This window comes from Anser brachyrhynchus, assembly GCF_964034855.1.
Source record: "Anser brachyrhynchus genome assembly, chromosome: 2".
NCBI classification, from domain to species: Eukaryota; Metazoa; Chordata; class Aves; order Anseriformes; family Anatidae; genus Anser; species Anser brachyrhynchus.
This window is the reverse complement of record NC_137695.1, coordinates 70,285,721-70,306,489: the sequence shown is the minus strand read 5'-3', so window position 1 is coordinate 70,306,489 and position 20,769 is coordinate 70,285,721. Positions and strand designations below refer to the sequence as shown.

The 20,769-nt window shown below is 37.1% G+C and overlaps 1 protein-coding gene across 1 annotated transcript; it reads right to left on the bottom strand.

Moving 5' to 3' along the window:
• Positions 1 to 2,790: 2,790 nt before the first annotated feature.
• On the bottom strand, positions 2,791 to 20,198 carry EEF1E1 (eukaryotic translation elongation factor 1 epsilon 1). The gene is made up of 4 exons (XM_080581798.1): positions 20,036 to 20,198; positions 17,966 to 18,166; positions 10,338 to 10,433; positions 2,791 to 3,436 (listed from the first exon to the last, which is right to left on the bottom strand). The coding sequence occupies exons 1-4, from the start codon at positions 20,123 to 20,125 to the stop codon at positions 3,296 to 3,298; spliced, it is 528 nt and encodes a 175-aa protein (XP_080437924.1). The 5' UTR covers positions 20,126 to 20,198; the 3' UTR covers positions 2,791 to 3,295.
• Positions 20,199 to 20,769: the final 571 nt, after the last annotated feature.

The window sequence follows — 20,769 nt, the reverse complement described above, 5'->3', positions numbered from 1 at the left end:
AAGTCACTTTTTACTAATATCCAGTGGAATTATGTAGTGGGTTTATGTGGCAAGGTTTTGGTAGCAGGGGGCCATAGGGGTGGCTTCTGTGAGAAGAATCTGGAAGCTGCCCCATGTTAGGTAAGGGTCCCGCTGCTGAGCAGAGCTGAGCCAATAAGCAATGTTATTTCGCGCCTCTGTGAGAGCATATTTAAGACACGGAGAAAAAAAAAAAAAAAGACTAACCGCAACCCCCATTCCCTTGCGCTGCTTGGGGGAAGGAGGTGGAAGAAGGCAAACGGGGGGAAGGTTCTTTTGATTTTTTTCCTTTATTTCTCACTTCTCTAACTTGTTAGTAATAGGCAACAAATCTTACTATCTCCCTATGCCAAGTCTGTTTTGCCCCTCACAATAATTGTTGAGCAATCTCCCCGTCCTTATCTCAACCCTTAGCCCTTTTCATCGTATTTTCTCCCCGTTCCTCTTTGAGGAGGGGGAGTGAGAGCTCGATTGTGGTGGAGCTTGGCCACTCACCTGAGTAAAACCACCACAGTCCTTTTTGGAGCCCAACATGGGGCTCGAGGAACTTGAGATAAGGTTGATAGCTGAGAGAAGTAATGGGCAAAACATGGACTGGATGTTTTTTCATGAATATAGCAGTTGTGAAGAATTCAACAAAGTTATAATTGTGAGGAATATGTTTTGTGTTAGTGTGGTGAAGGGATGAAGGGTGGTGTGCATGTAAATTGTACACCTCATCAGTGTTGTGATGATGTTATGCTTATTTTGGTGTGGGGAATTCTTTTTCTTTTTGATGTAAGTGAAGTTTGTGAAGATCGTGATAACTGTGAAGTAAGAACATATTGTGATTGTTCTTAAATATGCGTTTCACAGAGGTGAGGGGTGGCGGTTATGGTGGAGCTCGGCCATCCACCCAAGTAAAACCACCAAAGTATAGTAAACAGAAAATACAGAAACAGAACTGAGCTTTTTGTTTGTTTTTAAATAAAATAGCAGGATATTTACTCATGTACTCTTTAAACAGCCCATGAGCATTAATTTGACAGATCTGAAGTACACTGTCTCTCATCTGTAAATAATATGAAGTTTCATCCTTAAAAATGTACGTCGCATCTCAGGCCGAGGTACATTTATATTGATTTTTCATTTTAAAAATATGTTTAGTTGCCCTTACTGATCAAAAGGTATTAAACAGAAAGTGGGAGTGTGGAAAAAAAAATCATTATCATCTGGTTTTCCCAGTGTTCTCTCTGAAGCAAAGTCTCAATTCATCCTTCTTTGCTTTTAACCCTCTCTGCCTCTTCACAAAAATTTTGTCCCCTACATAAAGTGTTCAAGTTAACAATATGGCAATGACCAAATGCCTTTTAGATGGTATAGAGTTAAATTTCACTAATCACTTCTAAACTTTTCATGCTACTTGTTTCCACCCCCCCCCCCCCCCCCAACATCAATCAACTCTTCTATTTTAAACCAGAGAAAATAAAACTGGCACATGAGGCTAAGGGATACTGCAGTCACAGCATGTAGCTACCTTGAGAAATCTTAACACTTGGAAACAGCAGCTGTTTGGGATAAAACAAAAACAAAAAGCCACCTCATTCTCTATACACCATCCCTACAAAACTTATCCGACAAGATGACAGTATTGCTTCCAGTTTTAAGCTGGAAACAAAAAAAAAGGCAAGCTCACAATAGTTTGAATAAACTGGGAATCAATAGCACAAGTAATGACAGTAAAAACCTGAAGCCCCCAGGCAGTAAACCATAAAAAGATGAGCACATGAAGCTTCTAATAACTGCACCTTATTCCAGTGTACATGTCCGCACAATCCTCAGACAGACCTTAATTATGAAGATCTCACTGAAAACTTAAGTATAGAAGGCGGCTTCTAAATAGCAAGGAACAAAAGTAACTATCAACAGAAACTGTAGAAGCTGGGAATTAAGCTTCCTGGAAAATTATAACCCTTTCAAACCAAACAAGAGGATTTTTTTTTTTAAAATCAATATAAAACATTCCTAAAAGTAACACTATGTGCACGTAAACCCTTTATAAGAAGTCATGTATATTCAGAAAATACCTGTAAGAGAGCCTGAAATTGTTCAGGTTAAGCCTACTGGCGACTTGTGCAACTTCTTTTTGTCCTCATCTATTAGGATATATTTTAATTATTTTGCCTCGTTAACTACTTGTTTCTTAAAACCTTGAAGAATTCAGATCTCTACCTTATTGTGTGTAGCACACAAATTAAGAGAAAAGAATGTACAACAGACCACATAGTAGAGTCACAGGTGTTTGCTGAACAGTCATAGAAACTAACATACAAGTTTATCGATTAAATACTTTTGTATTTTTTCAGTGCTTTAAAGGAAATGTTAACTGAATTGTGGAAAATGTAGTTACCCAATCCAGATACGCATCTTAGAGCATTGTTACCATTTTGAAATTCATTATGAAAAAAAGACCATGGTTCTAGGGTGAAGTGACCTGTGAAGTGTTTGATTCAGCAATAGTGTCCTTGGTTTTAAAATAAACTTCTGCTAATTGAATTTACCACTCATTACCTTGCATGTTTTCCCCCCCCACCTCTTTCTTTTTAGGATCTTGTAATTTTCTTACATGGAAATAGCATAGAAGCAAGGCATGCATAATCTTTGAAATAAAATGCTTCTAGGGTCTAAGCAGAGGTCCATAATATCATAAAATGAAGTAAAAAGTCAACTAAGATTTTACATGCCTTTTTTTTTTTTAATAAACTAAAAAGTTTCACAGCCAAATTAAGACTACAGTTTCAAAATAATTTATTCAGTCACTTAAATACTTTGTAACATTTGCATGTTCCCTTTCTCGCATCCTTGGCACACAATATAGCTCAACTTTTACAAAACTAGTGTAAACATTCCTGGTAAATAAAATGGAAAAGGGGGACATATGCATAAATTCAATAAATAGGAGTGAAAAATCAAAGGAAAATAACTAATTTGTTCTTATAAAGGCCATGCAATTACAGTTGAATGTTTAATTGAAAAAACTTTTTTTTTTTAAAAAATAGTGAATTAAAACTCTATTTCCAACTTTCTGCCATCGTTCCATTTAATCAGATATATGATACAATTCTGGAACTAGTTCAAATTCTTGAACAAGCAATAGCGGTTCAATGCAAGCATTATTTGAGGCATTGCCAGTTTTGGTTCACATATAGAAGGTTACAAACCAGTATTTTCAAGTTAGTGGTTTTGGATATAACTTCTAGACTCTCAACATCATTCCAACATGACATTAAAATTTTCCTTAATGAGCATTAGTATATAATCTGTTCTTGATAAAGACGACATTAGACAGCTGTTGTCGGACACCTGGATAATGTTGAATGTGGTTGAACCAGCGAGACACGTTAAGGTATTTCTCCTTTTCTTGCACTGTGAGGTCCACCTGCATGGAGAAGAACACAAGGTTGCATTATTAGTATCATAATATGTGGGAAGGCAAATTAAAGTGCACAGTTTTACAGCCAATTTCAACTCACAGAGAGTTGTTACAGAGCAACAGAATGTCCTTAATACCTTAATTTCACAATCTAGATTATGTATGCATTTTTCATTTATTCAAATAAACAGATCTGGAGGGTGGAATATACATTTGTATATTATACTCGGGGGTGGGAGGAAAGGTTGTTAGCATGCTTAACACTTATCTACTCATGGTTAACATATATAGTGTCAAGATACACTTCTATCTACTTATGGTTAGCATATAGTGTCGAGATACAGGGAAGAATTCCTTATTATGCACAAGTCTTACACGCTCCTCTAACCCAGCAGGAAGTCTTGCTTCACAGGCAAAGTGTGACGTATATTAAAAGTGCAGGAATACATTTTTTCAGGCCGTTTCAGACTGGTTAGTAAAACTATTTTCCATTTTGATCAATAGTCATACAATAGTTACCTGAATAACCACAAGAGCACCCAGGGAGAAGCTTCCAACTGTTATATACCTACTGCAACAGCTCCAGTCTACTTCTACTTTTACCATAGGACTAGGTCAGATAGAGTCATCTATAACTACATATCAGCTATACTTTTCAGAGTCTTCTACATTAAAGTCAGCAACATCCTTAAATATTTTCAATGAAGTCTTTTTATAACTTCATTCTCTTTCAAGCCAGCAGTAGTAGAACTACCTCCATACTGTATCACCTGTATTACCTTTCCCTGATAACCAGTTCTAGGTCTGCATTCCTCTGGAACCAAGTTAGTGTATCAATTTAGACAATAACCTGGTTCCTCATGTTAACCTACAACAAAAACTAATTAGAAATAGGGTCAGCCTCAAAACAAACTACTAAAATTACCAGGAAAAAAACATCTCCATGTGAACTACTCTATCTCATCTCCCTAGTATTTAACACATGCAGTGTAGGACTCATCTCTCTTCAATCAGCCATCAAGCTTCACTGATTCACTTTGACAACACCTACAATAAACAAAAGTGGGGCACACCTGTAGAGGATAGTCTTAACAGACAAATCACTAGCTAGACACGCCTGCTTTTTTCATGCTTAGACTTCTACAGCTAAACAAGATTAATCCCCTCCTCGATAGCTAAACAGATAGCATACTCCTTGTGCCTTGTTCTACAAGCACCAGATCTCATGGATAATGCAGGTTCATTGCCAATTTCATCATGGGCACAGGACAGCTGGAAACAAGTATGTTCAAACAGACTTTAAATTACAAGAAAAACTATATGAATTCATTTAACTCAGCTGTAGGAATGAAAAGCCGGTGTTCAAAACTAAGCCTCATGGTGAATTTTACTTTGTGACAAACCAGCCTTTTGGATTTTAAGAGTTGACTATAACATCCACTGGTTCCCCTTACTATTGTCTCACACAGGCCAGCACTTGGCTTAGAATCAGAAAGCTTTAAACATGTAGAGATAAAAAAAATCAAACAAAAAAACACACCATAAGGATATATACTACGTTGAACTGGCTAGAGGAACAAAAAGAAAACGAATTTTGAAGAATTACAGGAAAGAATTCTAAATCAACGTCACGTAATTTTCTGTTCTCTCTGAGAGTAAAGCTGTATTAACAGCAAAGAGCACAGTAACTGCAGCAAAAAACAAGAAGTGGGGATCTTTCAGCTGCTCCCCAGACCAAGATGCTCTTCTTCCTACAGAACTCACTTGCCAGAACATAAGCATACTACTGCACACATTTCCACAAAACACCTGCAGTTTTAAACTGTTATGTACCCCAGTTCAGGCAGTATGAGAAAAGCTGTTGCATCCTTCTTCTTGCTGCTGGCATGAGATGTAAACACTGTTCCTACAGCTGTATATAGTCCGATCAAAGTGCACAGCCAAATCAATTAAAGCACAGACATATTTTCGCAGAGCTCTAAACTTAACATGGCTAACCTGCATTAGTCAAGTGGAAAAAAAAAAAACATTGGTAAGAAGAGAAACTCCAAAGTTTTCTGAGACATTACAAGCAAAAGGAAGTGGAAGCTATTAAAATGTAACACTGAGTGCTTTTTTTTTTTTTAAATTAAGATACTTCATAAACTGCCTGAGGTTCTTCAGACGCTAATACAAGACAGAAAAAACATGCAGCACCATTTACGGGAAGATGCTTTTGATCACATGCAGATTGTTATAATTAATGGCAGTTTGAAACTGGTGCTTGTAAATGGCTCTACAGCTTCATACCAGAGTATGTAAAGAACAACATACACCCTAAAGGCTATCTATGATTAATACTTTTCCCCATTTTCAGTAAAGCATGAGCAGGTACTAAAAATACTGTAACTTCAGTGATTATTGTACACTGACAGAATTACAATACCCTTTTTCCCCCAAAATCTTTACTGGGTAAGTGCTTGGTTATGAAAAACCTGAACTGAACTTCAGATTTTGCAGCAGATACTGTTTCCTCTCCCTGTAATTTTATATTGATAATTCTCAATTTCATTTTTTAAAATTACAATTACAGTTAATTTTAATTACAATAAAATTACAATTTACAGTCTTAAAAATACATTTATCTGAAGTAAATCAAAAATAAGTTTTGGAAAATGTGTCCTTCTCCATTCTGTTCACATAGTGGAAAAACATCTGAAGGGAAAAAACAGACAATACTCTAATAATAGAACCCTTCTTTGTACTCCAGGCAGAACAGGCAAGATATTTTTGCTTATTTACATAATGCACTCTATCAGTGAAATATATTAAAAAGCACTCTGTGGCATGCTCTACTTTTTACTCAGAACACAACTCTTAGGTTAATTGTTTAGAGATCACTTCCACAGCATTTTTACAACATTTTGTTCGATGGGTATTTTCTATTCTTCCTCATTAAATTAGACAATTCCCCCAAGTTAAGGAAGGCTGCTATTCTACTGATAAAATAATTATTTGCTATTAAAGCAATTATTTCAATAGCAAAGAAACAGACACTCAATTTGATTTTTTTTTTTTTAATTATGAAAAAAAAAGTCTTAGCTTTCCACCACACAGCTCATGAAGGATAACGAAGGTGGTCATCACACAGTGTAACCAGAAGAGTTTCTAGAAGGGCTATAAATACACAAGCTTTAATTATATTTGCTTCCAGTAGCACTGGGAATGCAGGCATAAATTCCCATGCCTACATCCTACATGCACATGGGAAGTCTAAAAATACCTGTGTATGTGTAAAGCTCTTCACCATCAATAGAAGAACAGATACTATTTCACTTTTTAATTTAACTTTTACATATAAGGATGGGGGTGAGTGGAAAACAACAGCTGAATGCTGTGTTTTGTAAAATACTTTCACATGGTTTTGAAGCATTTTTGGTTTAAAGGAACACGCTAAGAATTAAGAAATCTTTAACGTAAAGCCATTTTTTCTGAATTTAGTTTAAGAACCACTCCTAGCATCATTCTTTAAAAGGAAAGCCCGTTAACCCAGTATTAAGATAAGCAGTGTATCAATGAATATCAAAAAAAGGCAATCTGTTTATTACTGAAAACATTCATACGGGAAGAAAAAAAAATACTACTGTAGTCTCACACATCAGTATTAGTAGCTCTGACCTGAGGAGAATTTAGTAGTTTTTGTACTAGATTATACTTAATCTGACCCCAAAATTTAGACTGAGATTTATTCTATTTGTAGATACACATTTCACCCGTAAGTTATTTTCCAGTGCTTATTAAAGAAATTTTAAACTCAAACATATAGACTTCAGACTACTAGTACAGTTCTGCCAAAATTTACAAAGTATAAAGTCAGATCAACCTTTGTATTGATTATTTCTCTTAAATATTTTCAAACATCACTTCACTAGTTTAGTTCTATTTGTGAAGAAGAATATAGGGAAAATAAAAAAAAAAATTAGTTCTGATATAAAAACAAGTTTATTACCACAGAGGAATTTAATGCTTACTGATTGCCTGAGCTATCCTCAAGCAACGCTTCCAAATTCATGTTTTCTCTGCAATCCATGCTTTAACCTAGCAGAACTTCATTGTTCATCAAAACCATTTACATATGTATTTAAGTAATCAAAATGTCAAAAGACAACAATATTTATACTAGACACACGGAGACCCAGAATTACATATGACAGTGTAAGTCACGCCAACTTGAAAAAGCCCATTTAGACAGCCAACACCAAGCATTACATTTTTTCGATGTTTGTGATCTACACTGTGATGCAGAACAATGTACATAATTTAGTTACTGCTTCATCATTATAAATGTATATTTCTAATTAATACTGAATTTTTTTCCTACAACCCTGGCAAGAAACCTCAAATGCTACCTCTGAATACCCTCACTCATTAAAATACTAATTCTTTTGCCACAGTATGGATTTTTAAACATTTATCACTATTATGCTTATTAAGATAACTAGAAGAGAAAGGAAGAACAAATGAAAAGTATTCAACTGCAAAATTAAGAGTTACTGTTGGTCTATCTGACTATTGAACAGTGTTCAGTTTGACTATTGAACAGTGAAGAATCAGGTTCCAGAATTCCATCTGGATAATGTGGTGTGTGTGCGCGCGCAAAGTAGAGGTGGGGAGGAATACAGAAGTTTATCATTTATTCTCATTAACACCAATGAAGGAAGGTGAAGCCAAAGGTGAAGAAGCAAGCAGTAAGAGCATGTGGTCTTAAAAACTTTTCTAGTTCATCAGAAGGTTTGTAAAGTTTTAGTAATACTTGACTCGTTCAGGACTATCATGGTACATCACTAGTATTTATAGTATTCTATTAGTGATGTCTGCATTAGTATGTAGTTGTTAGCCCATCAAAAGCATAGATTGATCCTAAAGGCCATTATCAGTACTATTTTCAGATTCATTTTCTAGACAGCAACTCTGGATCCCCATCTCCCATCCTCCCCACTTTTTCTCTTGAAGGATTATAGGAAGAAAACCTTACTGACATTTTGCACATTTTTCAGGCTTAGCTGAAACAATGGTGGATATGATAAACTGCTTCTCTGGACTGCATCACATTAGAGGATAGAGCAGCTTTCCCTCCTGCCTAATGCTTTGGGCAGAGAAGCAGCTCAAAGTACTCTGTTCTCATTACTGGAGGAAAAAAAAATCCCAGTTCAAGATCTTACCTCTATAGTTAAATACCAACATTAACAATTTCTGAAACCTTAAAAATATGTAATTCTTAACTAGCAGTTTCTAGATTTTCTTCTGTTTAGTATAGCAACTCCATTATTTGCCCTTTATACCTTTCTGAGTCAGAAAATTATCTTCTGCGAAAAATCAACCATTTCAGAAACAGATGTTGTACTATAAACTTGTCCCAAGTAGCGTCTAGATGGTTGCAGGCACCCAGGAGCACTAAGTCATTTGTTTTTACCATCTGTTCTATTTCCCAAAGCAACAACTTGTATCTTTTCTTCCTGATTAGGTGGTCTACTCTAGAGCAAACTAAATATAAAATATGCTTGAGTTTCCCCTGCTTAATTTTTAAAAAAACAGTCTCATTTGAACTTCCATTGTCTCACAGTACATAGCCATATTGAAAAAAAATGCTTATATGTATATTTTCATATAATGAGTGAAAGGTAACTCATTTGACATTCCAGTCAACATATCTATCCCTTACAAGGAAAACACGATTTAAGTATAACTTCTCAACATAGAATTAATTCTAAGTGATTTTAATGTGTTTTCAAAAACCCGAAATGAAGCTTTCTTTTCCTCTCCTCTGCTTGCACTATCTTATTTGAACATTTATTCCTGGACAGTCAAGAGATACACAAGATCTCTCTCATTTTTAGTAATATTTCATTACCTGATCTCTTGCCCCTCCTCTTCATATTCCCTTTTGAAGCACAAGTCCTCTTGTACTCTTCTCCTAGTACTCTGCTTTTAATTGCATAAACTAACAGTTCAACCAGCTGACTGAATTCACAGATCAGACACAGGCATTTAATCAGAGGCATTTTTTTCTTATTTTTTCCCCTGCCATTTTCTGATGTAAAACTCAGTGATTTTATCCTCCCCTAAGATTTCAGCAAACCATTTGGTTTGGTTTGTTTAGAAATACTCACTCCAAAGAATGCATGCTCATTCACAACCATGTTCCAGCCACCCAAATACAAATAACTGCTATTGCTTCATTTTAAAATTACCTCTTGGGGTTCAAAATTGATGTGCAGTGATCTATAAGCACTTTGCAGTAAACCCTGAGCTACGTATGAAGAATCTCAACATCATTTCTATTCAGTACAACCTTTTTTCCCTTAAGCACCAGCCTTCACATGTTATTTTCATATTCTGTATGTTATCAAGCCTTATCATTAAACCTAGAAACAAGAATGACATGTCATTGTAGCTAACACTTGCATGCATTTATCCTTCAGGAACTTTATTTATGGGCAGCTTTTATAGTAGCACTTCTGTTCTAAAAATTTTACTATTTCCAGTTCTGACACATTCTTTGAGTTTCATTTATCTATTTCCCGTGTAGTTTTGTAAGCAGTCACGTTTCAAACTTGAACAGGTAAGCTCTATAAACAGAGGGACAGGTACCATCCATATGTTACCGTCCATATAGGCAACTGAAGTACCCTGAGTACTACAGATAATACACTTATTTTCACAGATCCATAGCTAAATATTAAAAAAAGTAAAATATGCACTTACAGGCAAGTTATATATGAAGTTCCTCATAAGAAATCTCACATTTTTTTTTGTTCTGCAACTGTCACTGATCCAGTAGTTTAACTTCTACAGCAATAAACTGCCCTTGAGATAAATAAACAATTATGATAGCTCTATGTATAAAAGTAATGCAAATAGCACTTACCATGACATGATGCAATCCATAGTACATCAAAATATCTGCTAAGGTAAAACTGTTTCCTGCAAGGTAGACTTTATCTTCGAGGTGTGTGTTAAGATCCTAAAAAGGAAAAAGTCATTATACCGCTGTAATACCGACTTCGTACGACAAAACATTAAGGCAATTGTTAAAAATAATTGAGACCTTCCTCTGGAGGCCAGGTATTTAAATAAGTGCCACCTTTAATTTAGCTAAACTCAGTAAAGGAGAAAAACACTAAAAGAAAAGTTTCTAAAAAGCATCAAGATAATAACTTCAGTCATTGTTCCTTGACAGTGAGATTTCAACAAAATCTAAGTGTTCGTCTCTAAACAAAGTGCAAGACAATTTGTTGCTGTCCCACAAATTTCCATCATTCCCCTATTTACTGACATCCACTCAAGTTTTTGTAAATACAAGTATTATTTGTTTTACATATTAAGCTGACCCCACAGAAATACTTTCAACTGTCTTTTCCTGGCTTCAAGTTACTCAAAAAAATGCAAGAATCTTGCATTTTCTTGACTAGTGCATATGACTCATAAAAGCATCAGTGTTTCAAGAAGTTCTCAAACTGCAAGTGTGTAAGAAGTGAAAGAAACAGAAAGGGATACTGGCATAGGAGATAAACATGCTTAACTCGTGCCTGAAATTTGATACCCATCAACTGGTACCATTTGCCACCTGCTTTTATTAATGTTAAAATCATTGTTAGCAAATCTTAATGACTGATACAGTCAACTCAGTCACTACATAAGATCGTATGAAGGAGCACGGTTTCAGCACTCTAAGATCATCCCTCTCAACAACTCCGTATCAGATGGTATAAGGATGGGTGGTAGAATACTTCCATTTGGGTTCAATGAATAAGTATTTCAAGTCTGCATTACTGAAGACTTTTCATATGTAGTTCTCTGCAGGAAAACAGAGTGCAGAGAGACTCACTGTTGGTCAACTGTATCATGCCTGAGAACACACGTATTGCTTATGGACAGGTGTTGCTTCCTTTCCTCCACACCTTACCTACTCCTCATCTAAGTCAAACACCTTTGTGCCCCCTACTTCCCTCTAAAGAGGAAAATGTAACAGCAAGCAAAGTTTACTTTAATCCTGAGGGTAAACTACAGCATAAGCAAGCTCTAGTTTTATGACATTCTTTTCTGAAGCGTAGGAAAAAAGCCTCCTAGCTTTTCCTTGAAGGTAGAAATTCCCAGCTAATATTCCTCTACTAGTTTGGAAAAAAAAAAAACAACCACCACCAAACACCCAAGAAAAACAAACAAGCTTATGGTAAGTTTCTGCTCAGAGCAGTCCTGCCAGTTTTCTTAGGCCATTTACTCCCTTCTGGAAACTGGTAAACAGCTTAAACAATGTTTTTCAAAATGTCCCTAAAACGATTTAACAGTCTCAATTACAGCACACTTCATTTTAATAGAACTCTTTATTTTTCAAAAGAAAGGGTAGGGCAAGGAAAATGTGTTTATTCATTCATGAACAATTAAAAAAATAATTTAGACTATAGCATATTGCAATTTCTGTGGTTCCATAATTCTACTGCCTCAAATGTATTGACATATTTTACAGTTAATATGAAAAAAACTCGAAACACTGACACTTTACAGCCTCTGACCTCGCATTTTAACGTGGCAAGTTTGCCTCCTTTATACCACCTTACAATTTTCTTTGACAATAACTTCATGACAGGACTCCCATACTTCTCTAAGACCGAAACATCCTAACGTCTGCTTTGGTTTTCTTTTATTAGAGCAAATCAGGGAAAAATACTAACTCCTGCACATTTAAGACTCTAAGGTCATCTGCCCCTGGCTACGCAGCTTTTTCCTTTATACTTGCTTGCTGCTTTCTTCATATTAGTTAGGTCTCAAATTACTTTAAACATGTAACTACAGTTCTGAGGGATTTTATTTACAGAACACAAAGGCAAATACATTGTTAAAAAGGAGCTTTCACAAAAGAAAATCTGTAAGTCAATATACTGGGAAGAAATCATAAACCCCTTCTGACACAAGTTCTCTGATCAGCATTTTACTTGGATTAATTGGAAATAACACTTTACTGTGAAAAATAATGCCACTGAAATTTTGCTCCTCTGCCATGACCTCATTTCATATTCTTGGCTATACAATTAAGCTTTTTACTTTATAAACATCCTGTTAACTATGACAGTACAGTTGATGCAGTTATTTCACTGTTAAAATTCAGAATTTTGGCCAAAGAAGCTATAGCATGCTGATTCTTAGTTTTATATATCTTCAAGAGTTAGGCTAGTTTATGCACAGAAATATTGGTTTGCATAGCTCATAGTTCAGGATGGGTTGACACCATCACAATACCTGCACAGCATATTTGCAGCCTCAAAATGTTTATCACTAAGAACAAATTCAAGTCTTAAGGCAAAGTAGGCTATTACATTTTGAAGGATTATTTATTCTAGTTCACCAAATTTTATCAAGTCAGTTAACTGAACAAATGGAGTTTGACAAATGTAGTGGAGTCTTGGATAAATGAGCATTAGTTTGCTATTCTGTTTTTGAATATATACATTACTCCCATAAGGGAAGAATAGGAAGATACTCCAATTTCATACTATAAACGTCAAGCCAATTCAAAAACATCACAGTATAGTTTTTTCCATGTGTGTTAAAACATGTAGTAGATCTTGCTTCGTGGGTTATACTTCCCACACATTGTTATATTATTGGCTAACAGCCAACTGTGGTAAAATTCCTGAAAGTGAAGCTTTCTTAAGTGACCACACTATTAAACTGGAACAGTCTTTCTGTCATGGAGAGATTACTGAAAATTTGAATGCAATACTATATTAGAATTTCTAGGACATCCTGAAGATTCAGGTCTGTTAGCTGTTATTTTTATCACTGCATTTCGTGTACTTAACGTCACTACTTAGACTGATTACGTACATACAATTTAGTATTAAATAACTGATAGTCCTTAAGGCATAACTGCAGTTTGCTGTAATAATATGCACTGAACGACTGCAGCAATTCCAATTCCATTTTGGGGTAGGGGAATAGTGGAGAGAAGCAAGCTGTTACGTTACTTATGTACTAACTGATTGATTTCAATTTGCTTGTTTTACGAATAGATATGTGATGTATAGCCCTTATCTACAGCAACAGCTCAACACGTCCCATCCACAGCACACTGCTGGTTACCCCCCAGAGTTGGATACTATAGGTATGTAGTACAATTGTCTGCAATCCAATTAATCTGTTAAGACACCACAAGTTGAGACACTGCCCACCACTGTAGCTCAGGTAAGTAACAGTTGATTCTTACAACACCTCCATAGCTTATGATGCATCTAATCATCCCCTAATTGTGTTCTGGATATTCTGTCCCTAAGAATGCACTGCTGGTGTACACACTTCCTTGACATACAAAACCATGTGCTTTCAGCCAGCAATATTCACAAGGTCATTTCCACTCTAACTGCCTTTTTAAGACAGCACGCAAAAGCAAAGAGCCTTAGAAAGCCCAGGAAAGCCTTGGGCAATACAAAACCCAAAATGAAGATTCTGCAGCCTTATCCAAGAAAGGCATAGCTTCATGACTAGTGCATAGCTTTATTTTTAATTATAATGTAAGACCCTTACCTAACTGAAAATATGAGCTAAACCTGTTCTAGACGAATATTACGCTAATCATATTGCACTTCATGTGAAGTACAGAGGAAAAACAGCTCTATCAAAAAATGTTGCTCAAATAATCAAAGTGCAATCTTTTACGCCTGTCAGCATGCAACAATATCCTGGTGTTGTTAGAAAAGGGAGGAGTGAAAACTGACACGATGTTTAAAGAACATGATGTACAAGCTTTCCAAAGTGGTTAGGCATTCCATTTAGAAGTCTGTTGAAAAACAGCATACAAGAACTGTGGATTAACTCTATGGACAGAGAACTGAATGGATTAACCTACTTAAACAGTGGTGGAAACACTAATTTTTCAAACAAGCACTTCAAACAATAACTGAAGTTCTTTTATTTAGATCTCTAATTGAACTTGATTATTAGAGCCAGATAGCACAGGAAATTGGGACAGAATTGGCCATAATCATGGAATATTTTTATATGAGATACTGCAAGTAGTATGTGGAACTTCTTGGTTATAATAATCCTTCAGAGCACTTCTGCCATTTCTGTGGAAGCTTTTCTGTGAAATCTAGTGCAAGTTCCTAGTAATACTTTGGACAGAAGATATTTTGGAACCCTCAACATCTGAATACCTAAAACTGACAAAGCAGAGACATTCAAATCTACTGAACGGATTTCATTAATATTCAAGTAGAAATTTGGTGGCATGAGAATACATCAAAGGTTCTCAGTTCCTCCTGAGAGGAGCAGAAATCCTACAAGGTATCAAGAACAACAACTCAATGATTTAGAGACACCCACCTCCCTGCCTTCCATGTAACTTCATTTCCCACTAACCAAGCATCACTCAGTTGACCAAAAGCAAAGGAAATACTGCCTCATCCTGTGAAAAAGAAAGTTCACGTAATACACTGGCCATTACGTAATCACCACTACTGAAATTTATTATTCCTACATTACTCGTATCTGCCAAAGGACAGTCTAGAGGCATTAATCCTGTTTCTTTTTTTCCAGCACAGGAGCTCAAATCAGAAGTGGATAAAAATTTGCGAATACTTTCGCTGTCAGGTTCAGAACCATATGGGATTTGCTGAGTAAATAAAAAAAATCCTTGTTAATATGGTCTGACTACCTGACAATTGTCTTCGTGCCAGGTAACAGCTTTAGTCAACACACCAGTAAGAAATTTTCTTAAGGTCAACAACAACAAAAAAACAAACTAAAAAAAACACTTTCCTGTTCAAATGAACAGACATTAACCTAGCTGTTATCCGATGTTCTTCAGAAACAGATCACCTCATTTAAGGGTTAAGTAGAGGCAGTCTGACGTTTATAGCAGAAGCGACTGAACGAACTGTTTTTGGCACAGCTTATTATAAATTGTGGCTCGAGGCTGCAACCGTCCCAAGTCTGCCATTGTGTATTCCAGACACGTCGTAAAACTACAATCTCAGACTTGCCTCCCTATTTTAGTGTTCTCCCCCGCCCCCGTCTCCTTTCTTCCCCCTCCTCATACTCCCATTTGACATAGTATACTTTAATGGTAGGCTGCTTCTTTTTCTGATTAATGATGGTGGCAAGAGAACAAATTAAAAAAAAAATTTAATTGCTACACTATGAAATTATTAATGCTGGAACAATTCCACAGCAGTCCTGCATAAAGATAAACTCTGGCCATTCAGCATCTGCTAAAAAAAAGTCTACAGGAAAATTTTAAAGTAGTATTTAGGGTATATTATATATATATTTAGGCGATCAGTATAACTTCAGGGAAAATCTCTTTCTCAGTAAGGAAGTTTTGTTTGGAATAATTTATTTATATATTTGTATTTCAGCTCTTTTCCATACTATTAACACTAGGCTAACACTGAAAAAGATATAACTTAGATATAAAGATAAAATGCTAACACTGAAAAGATATAAGTACAAAGCCATCACACCTCTGTGCCTGGTATTCGTACCCAAATTCAGTTCTACAAATATTCATGCTTGCGATAACAAAGCAGGTATCATCACTTAGGGCATTCAGAGCAGATATTTTATCATAACAAGACAAATTTGTTTTTTGTTTTTATACGATGAAATGGCAAAAAAGATGAATAAAAGTTAGTAATTCTCATACAGTCTTCTCATTGTTTGGGACTAAACAGAGGGTGGTTTACCTAAAACTAAGAAAAGAAACTAGAATTATTATATATCTGCCATACATTAAAAAAAAGAAAAAGAAAGGGTTTACACCAGGACAGGTACCTAGCTGACCAGCAACTGACTAGAATAACCAAAAGTTGAAGTGATTCTCTTTAATGGATTTCTTCCCAGCCTTTCTTTTATTGTTGATAATTTGACAAAATGCAAATCCTTGCAATAAGTTAATTCATTTGTTTAGAATATACCAAGCAGATTAGGAAGGTAAATTGCTTCCTATGCAATCAACAGTTCTACACAGCTCGACTGCCTTCTATCAAATTAGCGAGAAAAGTACATCAAGGTTGAAAGGGACCTCTGCGGGCCACCTAGTCATATCTTCTGTTCAAAGTACAGCTAAACCAGAAGTTACATCCTGATTAGTCTATGCCTACTTCAGCTGACTTCTTAAAAGTCTCAAAGGACAGAGGGAACTCTGGAGAGGTGTTTGTAGGGTAACCCTGACCATAAATGTTTTGATAGTATCTACACATAGAAGATAAGACCAATGATGTCACAAAAAGAAGCAATGCAAACAAGCTCATGCTTAACCAGCAGAAGATATTCCATAGATAAAATGAGATCAAGATACATCACAGATAATCTGAGATAAGTGAAAGAAATGGTTCTTTAGGGTGTTCACCAAATCTGCTTTTTTTACAAATCAAGGAGGCTTGTCAGTTTGAGAAGAACAACAGATTACTGGCAAGATTTTGCTTTGCACCATTTTAAGATCAAGATTTCCCTTGAATTTAAGCAACCTAAGCTACATCTTGCCTGCTGCTTCAGCAGTCTTTGGCTTGCTGAAATAAATTCTGTATGACGCAGACTTGCTGCTCCTAACAAAAATCAGAAATATTAAGACACTGCTATCCACAACTGTAGTTAATCTTTCTAATACCTTGCAGCTCAAAGCTATTTCCCAGCATAGGCTAATTAGTAGTATTGAGCATTTTGTACATTCTGAAGCTGACATGTTTTAAAATTAGAAAAAAACACTTAATTGACTGAATTTCACTCGTTTCATACACACTTAATAAAACATAGCTCTTAGTACTTAGCAGTGTAAAGCAATTTCTCTCTTCAAACTTTGCTCCCAAAAGATTGCAAAGATGATAATTATCAGTCACAAGGAGTAAGAAGGAAAACAGAGCAAGTTTTTTTCCCCATCTACTTGCTGCCATCTGGCTACTCAAATAATGGGGTGACCCTCGAGATTTTTTCTGCTTCCACCTATCCTAGGGGAAGAAGCTTCAGACTACAAGAAAAGTTGAGTGGACTGAAGCCTCCACATAAAGTAGCTCAATGTGAAGGGCAGTTTTGGAAGAGTTACCTTACAATTTCATTTTTTACTATTTCACATATCACAATGTCACAACAACATCCATAATTACCAAATCAGGAAGAAGAGCTCTTAAATTAGTGCAGAATTATCTCTAAATGCAACACAACTTGTTTGTAAGTGAGGTTTCATGAAATATTAAGAAGCTGGTATCTTACAAGGCTAAAGAGAGACTAAGCTATTGAATAATCTCCACATTATCTGCAATGTTCTAAGTAGTTCACAGCATTACAGCCACAGAATATGGTAAGAATTCAGCTTCACGTATTTTAGAATGCATCTTCTCTCCCGTTTTCAGGTATTTTTTTTGTTAATCAATAAAAGGTAACTGGCAAGTCTTCAGCATTTTCCCACTTTTATTAATTGCTTCTTTTTTTACACACATTACTACTGTAATTTTCAAGGTCTATCCGCTCCAAAATTCACTGTCAAGTTAATTAAGTACTGCTTACCTTTAGAATTGTTCTAGTATCTTCTTTACTAGAACATCTATCTACTCGAGTCACTCTGTATTCCAACCACTGCTGAACGACAGCCTTTTCCTCTGCAGTGCTTCCAAGCAGTTTTTCTTTCTTAGCCTGTTTGACCAAGTGGGCAGCTATGGTAATTAATCCTGTCAGACCAGGACCATTGTTCGTCTGCAGAACAGGAATCTAGAAGAGAAAATTAATAATATTGTAACTTATTCAAAATGTACTCTATGTGACTGTAACTATTGTTTCTTTACAGCCATTCAAAAGGACCTTTAAAGAGAGACCAGAATTTAGAAATACTAATGCTAAAGGTAGTGATATCAAAAGGAAAACATTTGGGTTGTATTTTTACTTTGTGGTGGTTTACTTTCATTTTTTACTGGAGACATACTTAATGTGCCTGTGGACAGAACAAGACACATATTTTTCAAGGCACCTTCAGCACAAAATAATCCAGTTATGCTAATCTTAGCAAGAAGTAGTACTGTTTGTTCTGACCCTGGCAGAACACCTATTAACTAACTTTTAACTAATTTTTCAAATTCAGATCTCTGACTGAAGGTTATAAAGTCAGTAGCATCCAGTTTCAGTCACAGCAGCCAGATCTACTGAAATGCTTATTCATACTTACTGTTCTATTGCCAAATACCAAGACAGAAGTTATTTGTTCACCCACAGCAGGGGAAGACAGCATATCATATGCCTCTAGTTTTAATCACATCTTTGTTAGTGACATTACTATGTTAAAGTGATTTTAATGCAATTTAATTATGATAACAGAAATGCGTGCATGTGAGAATACGCCTTTTAAAGTGTTTAAATTTAAATGCTAAAGTTAAAGATACCTGTTATAAACACTGATTAAGATTTGAGAAGACATCTCATGTATTTTACAAAGAAACATAAATGCAAGTTAGATGCACAGAGTTTCTGAAGGCAACGTACTAAGTTACAAAACGTATTAAACTTAAGAGCACATCAAAACAAGTTGACTTTGGAACTGGATCCTTGCTACTGTTTCACAAACACTGCTTCGAAGAGGAAAAAAAAACCAACAAAACAAATCACATAGAATTGACTGAACACACCATACAAACTTTTAGGGTATAAAAGAGGGCACTAGTAAACAAGTCAGTTTGTCTTAAAAAATTACTTCAGAAAATATAGGAAATAATGGAACAAGTACTGCCAGCCTTTTTGAGTGGGAAAGGAAACAGAGCCACTATGAGTCACAAATGAAACGAACCTCACGGCAGCAGCCTAAAACCCATTCAGCCATTTATGGCACCAAATGACCACCCAAGACACTGTCTACCTTCAGATGTAATTAACAAGCAATGCAAGCTTGAAGCACAGTATTTATTTTGCATTTTTATGCAGAGTCCTTGACTGTTCAGTTTCTCCACTGAACATGAAAAACCATAGACAGATTTCATGACCCACTTCTTCAGACTTACACTTTACACCAACAGCATTAAAATACCAGCTGGAGTGTTAAACGCTTATGAAAGTTACTATATTTGAAACCAAAGAATGCTTACATAAAAAGAGAAAACACACAAAAGCATTAGTGAACAGCAATGCTTCTGTTATTCCTCCCAGAGAAGGAGCCATGTGAAAACTGCTACAAGTTTGTGACTCCCCCAGCCCCATGTTATTTGTCGTGTGATTGCCTTTTAAATCACACATGGGAATGCTTCCCTATGAGCTTCAAAAACATCAAGCCAGCTACTTCAAGAAGGTATTTAACAGCAACAGCTCTTTGCTGTAGCTGCATTTCTAACATTAAGAGTTGACCATTTTCCTAGGATTTAACCACAACAGCACGGACACAGCTGGGCTGACTGCAGGTAGGGCGATGCAGCAAGACCAAGCCCGTTCCAAGCCGCCAGCCCCCTGACGGGCGGACAGAAGGGGAACGGCTCGGGGCAGGCAGCGCGGCCCTACGCCTGGGGGGGCACGAAGCGAGCAGGGGAGGAGGCCGAGCCGCCCGGGGAAGGCCCAGGGCCGGGCTGCCGTGGTGCGGGGACCCCCGCCGGCTCCCTTCACCTGCCGCTCCCCCTGCGCGCCGTACTTGGTCCCTTTCCGCAGGCCGAGCGTCCCCTCCAGCAGCGCCAGCTCCGCCGCCGCCGCCGCCATCTTCCCTCGCAACCGCCGCCGCCAATAACCTGCGAGCACGTTGGGCGGCCGGACGCCACACCTCCTCAGCAACCGTCGCCGCTATTGGACTGAGGGAGACAGCTAGCCAATCAGACGCTCGGCTCAGCCCACGCACGCGCAGGGGTTCTTCGGACTGCGGATGTTCGTCTTACTGCGGAGAGCGCATGCGCAGAGAAGGCCCTCCACTCACTCGGTGTTCTGCGCATGTGCGCTCTGGGACTAAGCCACGCCTCCCGGCGTGACGTCACTGCGGGCTTCGGGTCGTTGTGGCGGCAGTTGAAGGAGCGACCCCGGGGAGGGGGGAGAAGAGGTGCCGGGGAGGTGGGGGGAGGCCCCGCGTTGTTCCTCTGAAGTAGGGACATGCAAGGAGACCGGGGGTCAACGCGCCCTGCTGCGTGTAGAAGTGGTGGTCCCAGGCGCTTCATGTGTTTGTCAGACCCATGTGTGGAAGTTTACTGGGGAAAAACGTCTCATCTGCACGGTGTTGGGTTGTCGTCAGCTGGTCTTGCGGAGTCTTGATTACCGGAATTAAAGGGCAATAACGCGTTCAAGAATTCCCTCCTGTCAGTATCATGCTTTGTCTCATCCATTGCTATAGTAGTGGCTTTCCCCATCACACTTAA